Source organism: Bombina bombina, chromosome 5 (assembly GCF_027579735.1).
Source record: "Bombina bombina isolate aBomBom1 chromosome 5, aBomBom1.pri, whole genome shotgun sequence".
NCBI lineage: Eukaryota > Metazoa > Chordata > Amphibia > Anura > Bombinatoridae > Bombina > Bombina bombina.
Genome location: NC_069503.1, coordinates 339259658 through 339279052, shown reverse-complemented (window position 1 = coordinate 339279052; position 19395 = coordinate 339259658). Strand labels below are relative to the sequence as shown.

The 19395-nt window shown below is 38.8% G+C and overlaps 1 protein-coding gene across 1 annotated transcript in view; it reads right to left on the bottom strand.

The window, feature by feature from the left end:
- Positions 1 to 19395, bottom strand: part of LOC128660335 (ATP-binding cassette sub-family B member 5-like) — a gene marked incomplete at its 5' end in the record, with an annotated part of 170157 nt that overhangs the window by 88553 nt on the left and 62209 nt on the right. The window contains 4 exon segments of the mRNA XM_053714134.1: positions 9669 to 9769; positions 18310 to 18513; positions 18641 to 18724; positions 18811 to 18888. Coding sequence (XP_053570109.1) covers positions 9669 to 9769; positions 18310 to 18513; positions 18641 to 18724; positions 18811 to 18888 — 467 coding nt within the window.

The following is a 19395-nucleotide window of genomic DNA, read 5'->3' as shown; positions in this document are numbered from 1 at the left end:
TGTAGCTAGCTTAGGGTTTATTTTTATTTTACAGGCAACTTTGTATTTATTTTAACTAGGTACAATAGTTATTAAATAGTTATTAACTATTTAATAACTACCTAGTTAAAATAAAGACAAATTTACCTGTAAAATAAAACCTAACCTAAGTCATAATTACACCTAACACTACACTACAAATAAATTAATTACCTAAATTAGATACAATTAAATAAAATTATCTAAAGTACAACCCCCCCCCACTAAATTACAGAAAAGAAATTACAAGATTTTTAAACTAATAACACCTAATCTAATACCCCTAACAAAATAAAAAAGCCACCCAAAATAAAAAAGTCCTACCCTACACTAAATTACAAATAGCCCATAAAAGGGCCTTTTGTGGGGCATTGCCCCAAAGTAATCAGCTCTTTTACCTGAAAAAAAATTACAATTCCCCCCCAACATTAAAACCCACCACCCACACAACCAACCCTACTCTAAAACCCACCCAATCCCCCCTTAAAAAAATCTAACACTAACCCCTGAAGATCACCCTACCGGGAGACGTCTTCACCCAACCGGGCCGAAGTCCTCAACGAAGCCAGGAGAAGTCTTCATCCAAGCCGGGCGAAGTGGTCTTCCAGACGGGCAGAAGTCTACTCTTCATCCAGACAGCATCTTCTATCTTCATCTGGTGCGGAGCGGGTCCATCTTCAAGACATCCGATGCGGAGCATCCTCTTCTTCCGACGACTAAACACAGAATGAAGGTTCCTTTAAATGACGTCATCAAAGATGGCGCCCTTTCAATTCTGATTGGCTGATCCAATCAGCCAATAGGATTTTTTCTACCTTAATTCCAATTGGCTGATAGAATTCTATCAGCCAATCAGAATTGAAGGGATGCCATCTTGTATGATGTCATTTAAAGGAACATTCATTCTGTGTTTAGCCATCGGAAGAAGAGGATGCTCCGCGTCGGATGTCTTGAAGAGGGACCCGCTCCGCGCCGGATGGATGAAGATAGAAGATGTCGTCTTGATGAAGACTTCTGCCTGTCTGGAGGACCACTTCGCCTGGCTTGGATGAAGACTTCTCCCGGCTTCATTGAGGACTTCGGCACGGTTGGGTGAAGATGTCTCCCGGGAAGGTGATCTTCAGGGGATTAGTGTTAGGTTTTTTTAAGGGGGGATTGGGTGAGTTTTAGAGTAGGGTTGGTTGTGTGGGTGGTGGGTTTTAATGTTGGAGGGGGAATTGTAATTTTTTTTCAGGTAAAAGAGCTGATTACTTTGCGGAAATGCCCCACAAAAGGCCCTTTTAAGGGCTATTTGTAATTTAGTGTAGGATAGGGCCTTGGATTAGATTAGGTGTAATTAGTTTAAAAATATTGTAATTTCTTTATTATTTTCTGTAATTTAGTGTTTGTTTTTTTTGTACTTTAAATAATTTTATTTAATTGTAATTAATTGTATTTAATTTAGGTAATTAATTTAATTGTAGTGTAGTGTTAAGTGTTTGTGTAATTTAGGTTAGGTTTTATTTTACAGGTAAATTTGTCTTTATTTTAGCTAGGTAGTTAGTAAATAGTTAATAACTATTTAGTAACTATTCTACCTAGTTAAAATAAATACAAAGTTGCCTGTAATATAAAAATAAACCCTAAGCTAGCTACAATGTAACTTTTAGTTATATTGTAGCTAGCTTACGGTTAATTTTACAGGTAAGTATTTAGTTTTAAATAGGAATTATTTAGTTAATTGTAGTAATTTTATTTAGATTTATTTAAATTATATTTAAATTGGGGGGTTAGGGTTAGACTTAGGTTTAGGGGTTAATAACTTTATTATAGTGGTGGCGACATTGGGGAGGCAGATTAGGGGTTAATAAATGTAGTTAGGTTGCGGCGATATTGGGAGCGGCAGATTAGGGGTTCATAAATATAATGTAGGTGTCGGCGATGTTGGGGGCAGCAGATTAGGGGTTCATAAGTATAATGTAGGTGGCAGCGGTGTCCGGAGCGGCAGATTAGGGGTTAATAATATAATGTAGGTGTCGGCGATGTCGGGGCGGCATATTAGGGGTTAATAAATGTAAGATTACTAGTGAAGGGATATCTTTGGACTTCCATGTTCTAGCTATGAGGATTTTAACAATATTTATAAATATCTAAAATGGGGGAATGAGATGTTTAGGGGTAGTTGGGTGGATTTATTTAGCAACCAGATCTGGGGATCTGGAGGTATTTTTATTTGCAGGATATATTCTACCTCTTGAATAACATCATACCGGTAATGATCCATTTGCGAACACCACCACCACGTGTGTCCCATTCCACTCCCCACATGTCTGCATCTCCAACATCTATTGCTGGTTTTGGGGAACAGGCAGTTTAGTCTTCGAGGAGTTAAATACCAACAATGTAAGATTTTATAGTTAATTTCCAGGATGGAAGCTGAGGTAGAGGATTTTTTAGTATTTAAAAATATATTAGCCACTGTTTGTGGGAGAATGATTATTCCTAGCTCCCTTTCTCAATACAGTATGGTAAGTTGCCTGGAGAAGCTGGATTATAGTTTAATAAATAATGGAGAGGGAATGTCTTACAGGTGAGTTGGATAACTATAATTTCTCCATGTTAGTGGGTGGTCAAACCATGTTGTGTTTATGCACGTGAGTGGTGATGTAATTATGTAATCTCCTATAAGTGAACCAGTTTCTAGCCCATTCATATCCTTTGTCAATCAATTGATCTTGTGTGCATATGGACTCATTAGTAGTTATGTGATGAACTGAAATATCCTTACCTAGTGGGTCTAAGGTGTTTGGGTTGACTATTAGGGATATGTAGAAGTCCGTGTTTTGCAGTAGAGAAGTCAGGGGGCCCGGTTGGATGAGAAGCAGGGATAACGCTTCGAGGTTAGCTCCCATTGTAGTGCGGTTTCTCTCATAATAGGGGATTGTGAGCGATTTCGTTTTCTCATGGAAATCAGGTCTCCAGCAAAAACTAGCAAGTGGGAGGTTGAAGTTTATGTGTTCCTCAAGCCGAACCAACCTTCTCTGTGTCCCACCCACCCTCCAGTCTAGTATCCTCTGTAGGAACATAGAGGTTCTGTTTGCCATAATGTCGGGTAGACCTAGTCCGCCAAGAGTCCTTGGGAGGGACATAGTGACCTAATTTATTCTGGGCGGTTTTTTTTTTCCAAACAAAGGAACTGAAAGCATTTTGAATTTGGATAAGATATCTAGGGGGCAGTGGGATTAGTATCGCTTCCATTATATAAAGAAGTTGTGGGAAAATATTTATGCGCCCCAACCAGGAAAGTTTCATTGAGCCCCAGGAGGACATGTCTCTAATGATTTCCTCTTTGATTGGGAGGTAATTTACTTGAAATATCTTGTCAAAAGAGTCAGGTAAGTGTATACCCAGGTATTTCATCGACCCATCACTCCACCTAAAAGGGCAACTATTTTTATTAGATAAGACGGTGTTCTCTGGTTGGCTGAAGCCCATGATTTCAGATTTGTTCTGGTTTATCAGAAAGTTTGTGAGGTTATAAAAGGTGGAAAGTTCAGTCAGAAGTGGGGGAACAGATTTTTCGGGATTAGTCAGGGTGAAAAGGATATCGTCAGCATATAGAGAAAGCTTGTACGTTTCTTTTCCTAGGAGAATGTCTGTTATTTCCTCGTTATTCCTAATCTTGGAAGCTAAGGTTTCAACTAGGAGCGTGAAAAGTAGGGGTGATAGAGGGCATCCCTGACTGGTGCCATTCCTAATTTCTATAGGGGGGACAGAATACCGTTAACAAAGATGCGAGCACTTGGGGATGCGTAGAGTGCAAAGATATGGTTTAGAGTGATGGAGCCAAAGCCATAGGCCTCTAATACGGCTCTCAGGAAGGACCAATTGATGCGGTCAAAGGCCTTTTCGGCATCCGTTGAAATTAGTACTGAAGGGGTGTTTTTATTAGTGATATGCCAGATTAGTTGTATATTTCGGACAGTGTTATCTCTGGCCTCGCGGCCTGGGACAAATCCGACCTGATCATTGTGTATGAGGCTGGGGAGGAAACGATTTATTAGGGACATCATTATTTTTGCAAAAATTTTCATGTCCGAATTGATGAGAGAAATCGGGCGATAATTAAGGATTAAGTCTGGTGGTTTGTTGGGCTTAAGTATTACTGATATATAAGCTTGGAGCGCAGATGGGGAGAAGGCTCTATTTTCGTTAATGCTCTGAAAATACCTGAGAAGGTACGGGGCTAGGATTTCTTTGAATTGTGAGTAGTAAGAATTCCCAAACCCATCAGGACCCGGGGCCTTCCCCGAACGGAGAGAGGAGATGGCTTCTAATAGCTCCTCCTTTGAGTATGGGGTATCTAATTCAGTTTTTTGCTCATCAGATAACTTGGGGAGGGTTAATTTAGAAAGATAGTCTAGTATATCGTCGGGGTTGGGGTCGGCCGTTGCATTACCTATGTTGTATAGTCTATCGTAATAGTCTTTAAAGGCCAGAGTGATGTCATTAGTGGAGGACTTTAGCCCACCCAATGCCCCGTGTATACCTATGATAAATTACTTATTTGTTCATCTTTTAAGCTGCCGCGCCAACATCTTACCTTGTTTGTTAGCCCCTTTGTATTAAATCTTTCTGAGGAATAGGGCCATATTTTTAGCCTCAGTCCCCAAAAGAAAGCGGAGCTGACTGTGCTTATGCGTTATACTTTCCATTAGTGAAGAATTTGTAGGATATGTTTGTGTATGTCCTGCAGTTTTGCTAGGTCGCCTAATAGTGAGTTAAGGTATACGTTCTTTTGTTTGAGCCTTGCGGCCCTGAGAGTTATAAGCTCACCTCTAATTACGCATTTATGTGCATTCCAGATGTGATGTATATCCATGTCAAAAGTGTCAAGGGGTCCCTTAGTAGGGAATCGTCAAATTTCCAATTAGCAAATGGGGGGGGGGGGCGTGAAGAGGGCCATTGAAGTTGGAAACTAATTTTGGCATGGTCAGACCAGGTTAAAGGGTATATGTCTTATGATGTATGATAAACTGGTGACATCTGCAAATAGATAATCAATTCTAGTGTATAAGTGATGAGGATTGGAGTAGAATATATAGTGTCTCATGGTGGGATGATGAAGTCGCCAGGTGTCATAAATTGCTAATTGATAAAGGGACACTTTTATTTGTTTGTGTCTTATTGGGAACTGAGGATGAGCCTGTGGAGCAATCCAACTCTGGATTGAGTGCGAGATTAAAGTCGCCTCCTAGGATCAGGCTGCCCCGGGTGACCTCCAGTATTTTTTTACAGAGCTGAGAGAAAAAGGGAATTGGATCAACATTAGGAGAATAAATATTCACCAGAGTTGTAGGTTTATGGTAAAGGAATCCCACTACTATTATATATCTTCCCTCTTTATCCCTGTGGACCGAAGTCTCATGGAAGGGCAGCTTTTTATTCAACAATATCCCCACTCCATTGTGTTTAGTAGTATGGGAAGAGAGGTAGACCTCGCCAAATTTTTTAAGAGCAAACAGGCTCATATCCTCTTTTAAAGTGGGTCTCCTGTAGAAACAGGATATCCCCCCTACTTCTCTTGTAGTCTCTCAGGGCCATCAATCTTTTTTGGGGACTGTTGAGTCCTTTTACATTGTGGGAGATAAATTTAATATTTGTCAGTGTATTATCAATGTGATTGTATGAAAGTGTATTTGGGAGCTGGCAGTTGGTGAAGAGCCATGCGCCTTATCGTGTAGCACAACAGTATCTGTAGCTATTTTAGGATTAATATTAACTTTACAGGCAACTTTGTATTTATTTTAACCAGGTACAATAGCTATTAAATAGTTAATAACTATTTAATAGCTACCTAGTTAAAATAATTACAAAATTACCTGTAAAATAAATCCTAACCTAAGTTACAATTAAACCTAACACTACACTATCAATAAATAAATTAAATTAAATACCTACAATTATCTACAATTAAACCTAACACTACACTATCAATAAATTAATTAAATACAATACCTACAATAAATACAATGAAATAAACTAACTAAAGTACAAAAATAAAAAAGAACTAAGTTACAAAAAATAAAGAAATATTTACAAACATTAGAAAAATATTACATCAATGTTAAACTAATTACACCTACTCTAAGCCCCCTAATAAAATAAGAAAGACCCCCAAGATAAAAAAATGCCCTACCCTATTCTAAAATTAAAATAGAAAAGCTCTTTTACCTTACCAGCCCTGAAAAGGGTCCTTTGCGGGGCATGCCCCAAAGAATTCAGCTCTTTTGCCTGTAAAAAAAACCATACAATATCCCCCCCAACATTACAACCCACCACCCACATACCCCTAATCTTACCCAAACCCCCTTAAATAAACCTAACACTAAGCCCCTGAAGATCTTCCTACCTTATCTTCACCACGCCGGGTTCACCGATCGATCCAGAAGAGCTCTTCATGGCTGAAGATGTCCTGGATCCGACTGAAGTCTTCATCCAAGCGGGAGCTGAAGAGGTCCATGATCCGGCTGAAGTCTTCTATCAAGCGGCATCTTCAATCTTCTTTCTTCCGGATCCATGTTCATCCCGCCGACGTGGAACATCCATCTTCACCGACGACTTCCCGACGAATGACGGTTCCTTTAAGGGACGTCATCCAAAATGGCGTCCCTCGAATTCCGATTGGCTGATAGTATTCTATCAGCCAATCGGAATTAAGGTAAGAAAATTCTGATTGGCTGATGGAATCAGCCAATCAGAATCAAGTTCAATACGATTGGCTGATCCGATCAGCCAATCAGATTGAACTCGCATTCTATTGGCTGATCGGAACAGCCAAAGAATGCAAGCTCAATCTGATTGGCTGATCGGATCAGCCAATCGGATTGAACTTGATTCTGATTGGCTGATTCCATCAGCCAATCAGAATTTTCTTACCTTAATTCCGATTGGCTGATAGAATCCTATCAGCCAATCGGAATTTGAGGGACTCCATCTTGGATGACGTCCCTTAAAGGAACCGTCATTCGTCGGGAAGTCGTCGGTGAAGATGGATGTTCTGCGTCGGCGGGATGAACATGGATCCGGAAGAAAGAAGATTGAAGATGCCGCTTGATAGAAGACTTCAGCCAGATCATGAACCTCTTCAGCTCCCGCTTGGATGAAGACTTCAGCCCGATCATGGACCTCTTCAGCTCCCGCTTGGATGAAGACTTCAGTCGGATCATGGACATCTTCATCCCCCCGCTTGGGCTTGGATCAAGACATCGGAGGAGCTCTTCTGGATCGATCGGTGAACCCGGCGTGGTGAAGATAAGGTAGGAAGATCTTCAGGGGCTTAGTGTTAGGTTTATTTAAGGGGGGTTTGGGTTAGATTAGGGGTATGTGGGTGGTGGGTTGTAATGTTGGGGGGTACTGTATGTTTTTTTTTACAGGCAAAAGAGCTGAATTCTTTGGGGCATGCAGGTAATTTTGTAATTATTTTAACTAGGTAGCTATTAAATAGTTATTGTACCTGGTTAAAATAATTACAAAGTTGCCTGTAAAATAAATATTAATCCTAAAATAGCTACAATATAATTATAATTTATATTGTAGCTATATGAGGGTTTATTTTACAGGTACGTATTTAGCTTTAAATAGGAATAATTTATTTAATAAGAGTTAATTTATTTCGTTAGATTTAAATTATATTTAATTTAGGGGGGTGTTAGTGTTAGGGTTAGACTTAGCATTAGGGGTTAATACATTTATTATAGTAGCGGTGAGATCCGGTCGACAGATTAGGGGTTAATTATTGTAGGTAGGTGGAGGCGACGTTGGGGGTGGCAGATTAGGGGTTAATAAATATAATATAGGGGTCGGCGGTGTTAGGGGCAGCAGATTAGGGGTACATAGGGATAACGTAGGTTGCGGCGGTGCACGGAGCGGCAGATTAGGGGTTAATAATAATATGCAGGGGTCAGCGATAGTGGGGGTGGCAGATTAGGGGTTAATAAATATAACATAGGGGTCGGCGGTGTTAGGGACAGCAGATTAGGGGTACATAGGTATAATGTAGGTTGCGGCGGTGTACGGAGCGGCAGATTAGGGGTTAATAATAATATGCAGGGGTCAGCAATAGCGGGGTCGGCAGATTAGGGGTTAATAAGTGTAAGGTTAGGGGTGTTTAGACTCGGGGTACATGTTAGGGTGTAAGGTGCAGACTTAGGAAGTGTTTCCCCATAGGAAACATTGGGGCTGCGTTAGGAGCTGAACGCTGCTTTTTTGCAGGTGTTAGTTTTTTTTTCAGCTCAAACAGCCCCATTGTTTTCTATGGGGGAATCGTGCACGAGCACGTTTTTGAAGCTGGCCGCGTCCGTAAGCAACGCTGGTATTGAGAGTATAAATATGCTCTACGCTCCCTTTTTTGGAGCCTAACGCAGCCCTTCTGTGAACTCTAAATACCAGCGGTATTTAAAAGGTGCGGTGGAAAAAAGCCAGCATAGCTAACGCACCCCTTTGGCCTCAGAACTCTAAATCTAGCCGTATGTCTATTTCTCCCTTTGTTATAGCTGGTTCATCAGCCCCTAAGTAATCATTAAGTTGCAGTACTGAATCAAACTTACCTGAAGTAACCGGCAGTGGTGTTGCCTAGGCCCATCCACGAGCCGGTAAGTTGCGGGTTTGTTTGAACCTCCTCAAGTCTCGCCTCCTCTGAGAAACACTCCCTGGTCCATGGCAGTCATCTGTGCTGTAATCCTCCGCGGACGGAATTTTATCGAGTGCGTGGCTTAGAGAAGGTAGTGTGAGGCCTCTGTCCTGTCAAGATGGCGGTGCTCCGGTGATTTCTGGTGTCATAGCTAAACGAAACTACTCATGCTGGTCTCTTGGAGTCCCTCCGGTATGAATTCTAATTTCTGGGACTGTCCCCTGCCGAATCATTTAAGTTGAGAGCGTTGGTTGACACGGAGCTCTCCTAATGTGCGGCCATGTACCTGCACAGCTTGGCTCCTCCCCTGTTACCTCCAATTTTGTGACAACAAACAAGGATCTATGTTGTCTACAACAAAAATAGGTTTCTGGTTGCTTTATGTTATTATGTTGTCTACTATTTGATTGCACAAACTATCCATTATTTAAATGGTAAGCTACCCCTCTTTGATATAAAGGTTCATATATTTCTGTGGTGAGGAAGTTGATAAAGGTTCTATTGGGATTACAGACCCTTACAAAATTAGTACAAAACTGTTAGGTATCATCTAAGAGTTGAGTGGATACATGACAACAAAAAGAGGAGGATTGCTGCTTTCAGGCCTGCGGTTCACAGTTGTCTTCTGACAGGAAATTCACAGAAGGAATAATATACACCTTAATATCAGTTAATATTAACATCAGTAAATATTGTTTGTGAATGTATATTGTGTATTGTTTCTGATTTGATTTGGCGCCATCTAGTTCATATATCCTGTCCTTTAAGGGTTTTGAATATTTGAGTATAGACTCATTTATTTGATACTTTTAGATTAAATGATAATATAGACCGCACCTTATTAACCTAAATATATTGTACTGCACCTGTAGGCCAAGTTTAGAAAGTTGTTAATGTGGTATTATTCTACTAATACTAATATTAATTCAGTGACTGAAAAATGCATGGTCAAAACAAAAAGACAAGAGAATAATCAGACCTGTATGGCTTCTGCAGGCTTTCAGAATACATATATTCAAAAGTTGTTTCTCTAGTCAATGATACAACAGTTCGTATATTATCCACAGCTTCTGTTGCAATCTGTAAGATAAAATGAAGAGAAAAATGATTATGTACGGATTATAATGTGTATGATAATAAAACACTATTGTGAGTTTCAGATTTTTACTTGTATGTAACTAATGTAACTATATAGCGCTAGATTATAAGTGGAGAGTTGTTGCGCAGGAGCGATATAAGGTTTTTGCTTGCGATGGAAATAGCATATGTATTATGAGTTAAAAGTAAAACGCATTCGATCAAGCGCAAAAGCGATTTACGTGCGTCGGGTTAGAGCGAATTGAGAGGGGAAAGGTAGGGTAAGAAAAGTTGCATTATAAACAACATAAATACATTTAAAAGTACAGTTACACTCTTTTAAACACTATGGCCTAGATTTGGAGTTTGGCGGTAGAAGGGCTGTTAACGCTCCACGGGCTTTTTTCTGGCCGCACCATAAATTTAACTCTGGTATCGAGAGTTCAAACAAATGCTGCATTAGGCTCCAAAAAAGGAGCATAGAGCATTTTTACCGCAAATGCAACTCTCGATACCAGAGTTGCTTACGGACGCGGCCAGCCTCCAAAACGTGCTCGTGCACGATTCTCCTATAGGAAACAATGGGGCTGTTTGAGCTGAAAAAAAACCTAACACCTGCAAAAAAGCTGCGTTCAGCTCCTAACGCAGCCCCATTGTTTCCTATGGGGAAACACTTCCTACGTCTGCACCTAACACTCTAACATGTACCCCGAGTCTAAACACCCCTAACCTTACACTTATTAACCCCTAATCTGCCGCTCCCGCTATCGCTGACCCCTGCATTATATTATTAACCCCTAATCTGCCGCTCCGTAAACCGCCGCAACTTACATTATAGCTATGTACCCCTAATCTGCTGCCCCTAATACCGCCGACCCCTATATTATATTTATTAACCCCTAATCTGCCCCCCTCAACGTCGCCGACACCTGCCTACACTTATTAACCCCTAATCTGCCGAGCGGACCTGAGCGCTACTATAATAAAGAAATTAACCCCTAATCCGCCTCACTAACCCTATCATAAATAGTATTAACCCCTAATCTGCCCTCCCTAACATCGCCGACACCTAACTTCAATTATTAACCCCTAATCTGACGACCGGAGCTCACCGCTATTCTAATAAATGGATTAACCCCTAAAGCTAAGTCTAACCCTAACACTAACACCCCCCTAACTTAAATATAATTTACATCTAACGAAATAAATTAACTCTTATTAAATAACTTATTCCTATTTAAAGCTAAATACTTACCTGTAAAATAAATCCTAATATAGCTACAATATAAATTATAATTATATTATAGCTATTTTAGGATTAATATTTACTTTACAGGCAATTTTGTAATTATTTTAACCAGGTACAATAGCTATTAAATAGTTAAGAACTATTTAATAGTTACCTAGTTAAAATAATAACAAATTTACCTGTAAAATAAATACTAACCTAAGTTATAATTAAACCTAACACTACCCTATCAATAAATTAATTAAATAAACTACCTACAATTACCTACAGTTAACCTAACACTACACTATCAATAAATAAATTAAATACAATTGCTACAAATAACTACAATTACATAAACTAGCTAAAGTACAAAAAATAAAAAAGAACTAAGTTACAAAAAATAAAAAAATATTTACAAACATACGAAAAATATTACAACAATTTTAAACTAATTACACCTACTCTAAGCCCCCTAATAAAATAACAAAGACCCCCAAAATAACAAAATGCCCTACCCTATTCTAAATTAATAAATTTAAAAGCTCTTTTACCTTACCAGCCCTGAACAGTGCCCTTTGCGGGGCATGCCCCAAGAAAATCAGCTCTTTTGCCTGTAAAAAAAAACATACAATACCCCCCCCCCAACATTACAACCCACCACCCACATACCCCTAATCTAACCCAAACCCCCCCTAAATAAACCTAACACTAAGCCCCTGAAGATCTTCCTACCTTGACTTCACCATCCAGGTATCACCGATCCGTCCTGGCTCCAAAATCTTCATCCAACCCAAGCGGGGGTTGGCGATCCATCATCCGGTGGCTGAAGAGGTCCAGAAGAGGCTCCAAAGTCTTCCTCCTATCCGGCAAGAAGAGGACATCCGGACCGGCAAACATCTTCTCCAAGCGGCATCTTCGATCTTCTTGCATCCGGTGCGGAGCGGGTCCATCTTGAAGCAGGCGACGCGGATCAATCCTCTTCTTCCGTTGTCTCCCGACGAATGACGGTTCCTTTAAGGGACGTCATCCAAGATGGCGTCCCTTGAATTCCGATTGGCTGATAGAATTCTATCAGCCAATCGGAATTAAGGTAGGAATATTCTGATTGGCTGATGGAATCAGCCAATCAGAATCAAGTTCAATCCTATTGGCTGATCCAATCAGCCAATCAGATTGTGCTCGCATTCTATTGGCTGATCGGAACAGCCAATAGAATGCGAGCTCAATCTGATTGGCTGATTGGATCAGCCAATCGGATTGAACTTGATTCTGATTGGCTGATTCCATCAGCCAATCAGAATATTCCTACCTTAATTCCGATTGGCTGATAGAATCCTATCAGCCAATCGGAATTCAAGGGACGCCATCTTGGATGACGTCCCTTAAAGGAACCGTCATTCGTCGGGAGACAACGGAAGAAGAGGATGGATCCGCGTCGCCTGCTTCAAGATGGACCCGCTCCGCACCGGATGCAAGAAGATCGAAGATGCCGCTTGGAGAAGATGTTTGCCGGTCCGGATGTCCTCTTCTTGCCGGATAGGAGGAAGACTTTGGAGCCTCTTCTGGACCTCTTCAGCCACTGGATGATGGATCGCCAACCCCCGCTTGGGTTGGATGAAGATTTTGGAGCCAGGACGGATCGGTGATACCTGGATGGTGAAGACAAGGTAGGAAGATCTTCAGGGGCTTAGTGTTAGGTTTATTTAAGGGGGGTTTGGGTTAGATTAGGGGTATGTGGGTGGTGGGTTGTAATGTTGGGGGGGGGTATTGTATGTTTTTTTTTACAGGCAAAAGAGCTGATTTTCTTGGGGCATGCCCCGCAAAGGGCCCTGTTCAGGGCTGGTAAGGTAAAAGAGCTTTTAAATTTATTAATTTAGAATAGGGTAGGGCATTTTGTTATTTTGGGGGTCTTTGTTATTTTATTAGGGGGCTTAGAGTAGGTGTAATTAGTTTAAAATTGTTGTAATATTTTTCGTATGTTTGTAAATATTTTTTTATTTTTTGTAACTTAGTTCTTTTTTATTTTTTGTACTTTAGCTAGTTTATGTAATTGTAGTTATTTGTAGCAATTGTATTTAATTTATTTATTGATAGTGTAGTGTTAGGTTAATTGTAGGTAATTGTAGGTAGTTTATTTAATTAATTTATTGATAGGGTAGTGTTAGGTTTAATTATAACTTAGGTTAGGATTTATTTTACAGGTAAATTTGTTATTATTTTAACTAGGTAACTATTAAATAGTTCTTAACTATTTAATAGCTATTGTACCTGGTTAAAATAATTACAAAATTGCCTGTAAAATAAATATTAATCCTAAAATAGCTACAATGTAATTATAATTTATATTGTAGCTATATTAGGATTTATTTTACAGGTAAGTATTTAGCTTTAAATAGGAATAATTTATTTAATAAGAGTTAATTTATTTCGTTAGATGTAAATTATATTTAAGTTAGGGGGGTGTTAGTGTTAGGGTTAGACTTAGCTTTAGGGGTTAATCCATTTATTATAGTAGCGGTGAGCTCCGGTCGTCAGATTAGGGGTTAATAATTGAAGGTAGGTGTCGGCGATGTTAGGGAGGGCAGATTAGGGGTTAATACTATTTATGATAGGGTTAGTGAGGCGGGTTAGGGGTTAATAACTTTATTATAGTAGCGCTCAGGTCCGCTCGGCAGATTAGGGGTTAATAAGTGTAGGCAGGTGGAGGCGACGTTGTGGGGGGCAGATTAGGGGTTAATAAATATAATATAGGGGTCGGTGGTGTTAGGGGCAGCAGATTAGGGGTACATAAGGATAACGTAGGTGGCGGCGCTTTGCGGTCGGAAGATTAGGGGTTAATTATTGTAAGTAGCTGGCGGCGACGTTGTGGGGGGCAGATTAGGGGTTAATAAATATAATATAGGGGTCGGCGGTGTTAGGGGCAGCAGATTAGGGGTACATAAGTATAACGTAGGTGGCGGTCGGCAGATTAGGGGTTAAAAATTTTAATCGAGTGGCGGCGATGTGGGGGGACCTCGGTTTAGGGGTACATAGGTAGTTTATGGGTGTTAGTGTACTTTAGGGTACAGTAGTTAAGAGCTTTATGAACCGGCGTTAGCCCAGAAAGCTCTTAACTCCTGCTATTTTCAGGCGGCTGGAGTTTTGTCGTTAGAGCTCTAACGCTCACTTCAGAAACGACTCTAAATACCGGCGTTAGAAAGATCCCATTGAAAAGATAGGATACGCAAATGGCGTAGGGGGATCTGCGGTATGGAAAAGTCGCGGCTGAAAAGTGAGCGTTAGACCCTTTAATCACTGACTCCAAATACCGGCGGTAGCCTAAAACCAGCGTTAGGAGCCTCTAACGCTGGTTTTCACGGCTACCGCCGAACTCTAAATCTAGGCCTATCTAATTAAAATTATTTTAAAAAAATAATAACGTTATAAAGGCTCAAAGATATATGGTATAAGGTGTTTGAAAAAAGGGCTGCAACGGCTTTAACATATATATATATATATATATATATATATACACATGTCTAAATATTTGTATGTATGTGTATATATACAGTATATATCCTATATTATGTTGGTTGTACTATTTAGGAGTTTTGTTTTCTCTTATTTATGTAAAAATGTCTTAAAGCATAACCAGGGTCCACTTAAACCTAGTCCAGAAATGCCTTACACCTTGAAGTTCTCACCCCAAGATATCTGGTCTTGCCCAAGGACTCCTCTCACTCGTCCCTGAGCTGCTAAACCCTACCCCAAGCATTGTAGATATGCTAGACTCTGCCATCCCATTAATGGACAACTTGTAGGTCACTGGGCTAGCTGGGACCAATTGACCCTCCTCAATGCTTTACCTGTGGCCCCACCCTTGACCCCACCATTTATATTTTTCACATCAGATGATTTTATCTCTTTGGCTGCCAGTAACACACACAGAAGTGTTTTTACACCCTCACGGTTAGCAATGAAAATCACAAACCAGAGCTATTACTACAATGGCTACATATATCACACACACAGTTTTAATGCCTCCATGGCTACTGTTAATACATAAATACATAATGCATTAAGTGGTTTTGTAACACACAGAGATGTGCCAGTCAAGGGACTTTAAAAAAAAATGGCCATTTAAGTGTCCAGTATTTTTGTAAAGATTTTACTGAAATGCCTGCTAAAATACTAGACTGGCCAGTGGAACCTGTTACCCCTCCTTGCCACTCTCTGTTTTTTTGCTTTCTGCTTGGCATTACAATATGATACTGAGCACGATTAACTGAACTGCATAACTGACAATAACACAATTTTGGTGTAAAAAAACTCAGCAACATTAAAAAAGCTGACTTTTATTTATATATTTATTTTTACTTGTGGAATCAATAAGGCAATTTTAGAAATTGAATTGATTGAAGCAATGTAAATAAACATACATTATTAGTGTTTAAGCAACATATATGAAGTATTTATGCTTTTACAAGTGCATAATCTTACATATACCAACAGACCCAGAAACACATTCAGTGGATCTTGGACAAGAATGGCTAAAAATAAGCCAGCACTTTCATTTTCAGGTGATTTTGCCTGCATGGATGAGTCACTTTGGTGGCACTATGTACTGTACATTACAAGTGGAGCAGTTAGTGAAAAGCCAATTGATCCATAATTACATTATGAATAGTGTTTGCACATAATTAGCTTGGGGCAGTCTGTATTTGAAGCAAATGTGTAGCAAATTATGCTCAAGATTCAGAGTAAGAGTAAAAAATCAGGAGCCAGATAAATGTAGAGGAGGCCATTTTGTGGCCCCCAGCACTTGGGTCATGTAAATCTGATCCTGCAACAGTACTAAATATTTGAAAACTTGATTTAATTTATGTTTAAATATCATGTGTATGACATGATACCTTCATTTAAGTCAGACATGAATAAAAATATGTAAAATAAAAAAAAAGTTATGAGCCATGTACCAGATAAATAGATGGAGTAACGCATGGCTTTAACATAAACAGTTATAGGGCTCAATTTATCATTGTGCGGACGGACATGATCCGCTATAGCGAACCATGTCCGACCCACATCCAGCATACGCTGTCGGCATTTAACATTGCACCAGCAGTTCTTGTGAACTGCTGGTGCAACTCCACTCCCTGTAGATTTGCGGCCAAATGGACACCAGCAGGGCGTGTCAATCAACCCGATCATATTGGATCGAGTTGATTTTCGGCGATGTCTGTCCGGCCGCTTCAGAGCAGGAGGACAGGTTATGGAGCAGCGATCTTCATAACTGAAGGCTCGCCAGAAACACGGGGCATCAAGCTCCATGGAGCTTGATAAATAGACCCCTCAGTCTTTGTTGCATAAAAGATAGGATAGGTACATAACGACGGTGATCTGCTCCTTTAAGGATTCCAGGCAAGTTTCGTATTTCAATATACTTGAAGCTTCAACTGCATAAACAAAAAATATATATATATTTTTTGAGATAACTTCTCATAAATCCAAAGAAAAGAAACCAGCATTCAGCTAGGAATCTGCCTTTTGTCTCAACCTGTCTAGTGGTTCAGCGTTTAATCCCCAGCACAGGTGTGTCTCCTAGATTGCCAGAGAGTTAACTCCTTCACGGGTAACTATGCTCTGAAAGAGTTAGCGCAATAAAAAGGCAAAATAATAAATATCTAAAACCGGAGGCAAAAGAATATAAATGTTATAACAGACTTAAAGAGTGCAATTTTAATATTGTATTTGATATAAACAACACTGTGTTTTATCCTTACACAGGTAACTACCTCAAACATAAGTGCTTAGAAAGTAATCATGAATAACAGGATACCCCTGTCAAAGCCTGAAGTAAAATTCTAGACATTGATAAGTCTTAGTACATGCAAATTACTACTAATAGAAAATGATTGCTCAAAATTGTATTCAAAATCATTTAAACAGCTTGCATTAATGGCCATGATAAAAATATATCTAAAGGGACATTATTATTATCATCTTTTTCAGCATCGTCATCATATTATTATTATTATTAGTAGTAGCAGTAGTAATATGCATGATCTGAGGTTAAAGTGACACAAAATATTAGTCATAGGAAAGAGCTGGATTTAAACTTTTTTTTTGTTTTTTTTTTACAGAAAACTCATGAAGATAAAGATTTTAAATAGAAATATAAAATGGTGCATGTCCTGCTAGTGCTTTTTGGATGATATGTAGAAATGCTCATTGTTCCTATAAACCAATGAGTATTAGCCAATACACATTAGTAGGAAGTATCTATCAGCCAATGAGCATTAGGGGTAAGTACACTAGTGATTCAGCTGTATGAGTTTCTGTTTAAATTTAAACAGCTTTTACTTTACTGATTTCAGTCGCAAATACAATAATAAAATCAACACATTCAGGGCCAGATTACAAATGGAGCACTAAATATCATTTTTTTTTAAAGTGATATTAGCGCTCCCCTTAGCAATACCAGTGCACGCTAATGTGCGCTTGTATTACAAGTTGAAAGCAATGTGAACGCAAGCTAGGAAGCATTGCGCTCATGAGAGCAAGCTTCATAGACTCAAATGGGAGCCTTGATCTCATGCTGTGACACACAGCATGAGAACTCGCGCAGCGCAGGGGATAATTTGCGGAGTGATGGGCAGCAATTTGTAAATATATATGTATGTAAGCAAATAATTATATATTTACAGGGATCACACAGTTCCCAAAGACCTCTATTTTAAAGGCATTTGGGTCAGTTTTATAAAATTAACCAGAGATCTAATCTCTGGTTCATTTTTGGATCGCTAATTGCTACTGCAAACTCCTAGTAGCAATAACCAGCCACTTGTAATGGCTGGTTAATTATCACGCACCACAAACGAGTAAAGTTACCTGTTTTCGAGCACCCGATAATTTAGTGCTCCACTTGTAATCTAGGTCATATTTTGAAAATGCTCGGAAGTACAATAACCCTTAAAATTAAATATATTTTAACTGAAATTAACTAAATTTAGCACTGTTTAGCACTGTATTAATTATTGTTTCTTAACACAAATAAAGATTACAGTTATACATACATTTTGAAATCTCTGGTGATTATTAGCTTTAATTTTTATATTTAAGCAAATTCCCACTAATACTTTTTTTCATCTCTTTTATGTGTCTTCCTTTTTTGCAATTTAATTATTTTGATGAAACATGGAATTCCAATCAAATTAAACATTTTTAATAAAAATTCCCATTGTTATTTTATCATATTTCAGACAATTCCCCTTCATGTAAATATTTAATTATATTTTATCAAATTGAATAAAAAGTAAACAGCAAAATGTACCTTTCCAGCCTGTTGAAGTACTTTTTTATCACGGTTAGCAAAGCCAGTTAATGCCCTTGTCTCAAGCAGTCCAGTGGCAACAAGAATAGGAATCATAGCCAAAAGGAGTAGAGACATTTCCCATCCAAAGAAAAATGCAATTATAAATGATAACCCCATACTCGCTACATTCTCAGCAATTAAGCCCAGTCTGGAGCCAGTTGCCTAAAAAAAAGAAAGTATAATAAATGCAAAAACATTAACAGAAGAGTTAAATATTGTAAATTTAAGAATACAGCTTAAATATTAATAAATAAATATAAATGTAATATGTGAAATACTATGTACTTACTGTCTGAATTTGTGAAGCATCTGTGGCAAGTCGAGTTGTTAAAGCTCCGGTATTATTTCTCTTGTCATCAAACCACGCAATCTCCTAAGGAAGAGTTCAACTGTTACGCAATGAGTTCAGACTTTATCAAATAATATTGCATTTTATCTTCCTTATTAGTTAAAACCAACCTGATGCAGCATGGCTTCAAATGCCATCCTTCTTAATCTCATTGTTAACACTTCTCCAGACCTTCCAAACAAAAATCCCTGAAAAAACATTTAAATAAACAATCAATGGTCTCTAGACTCATAAAAACTTGTGAGGCTACTGATGGGCCTCGTTATAAAGGCCAGACCATGTTTGAAATTCATTAAAGGGCCACTAAACCCAAATTTTCTTTTTAATAATTCAGATAGAGAATACATTTTTAAAAATCATTCCAATTTACTTATATTATCTAATTTGCTGTAATCTTTAGATATCTTTTGTTAAAGAAATAGCAATGCACATTGGTGAGCCAATCACATGAGGCATCTATGTGCAGCCCCCAATCAGAAGCTACTGAGCCTATCTAGATATGCTTTTCAGGAAAGAATATCAAGAGAATGAAGCAAATTAGATAATAGAAGTAAATTAGAAAGTTGTTTAAAATGGTTTACTCTATCTGAATCATGAAAGAAAAAATGTAGGTTTAATGTCCCTTTAAGGCTCATTTAACCTAACTTTTCCAGCATTTGATTTGTGGATTTCCTGCCATTAATCTACATAATGGT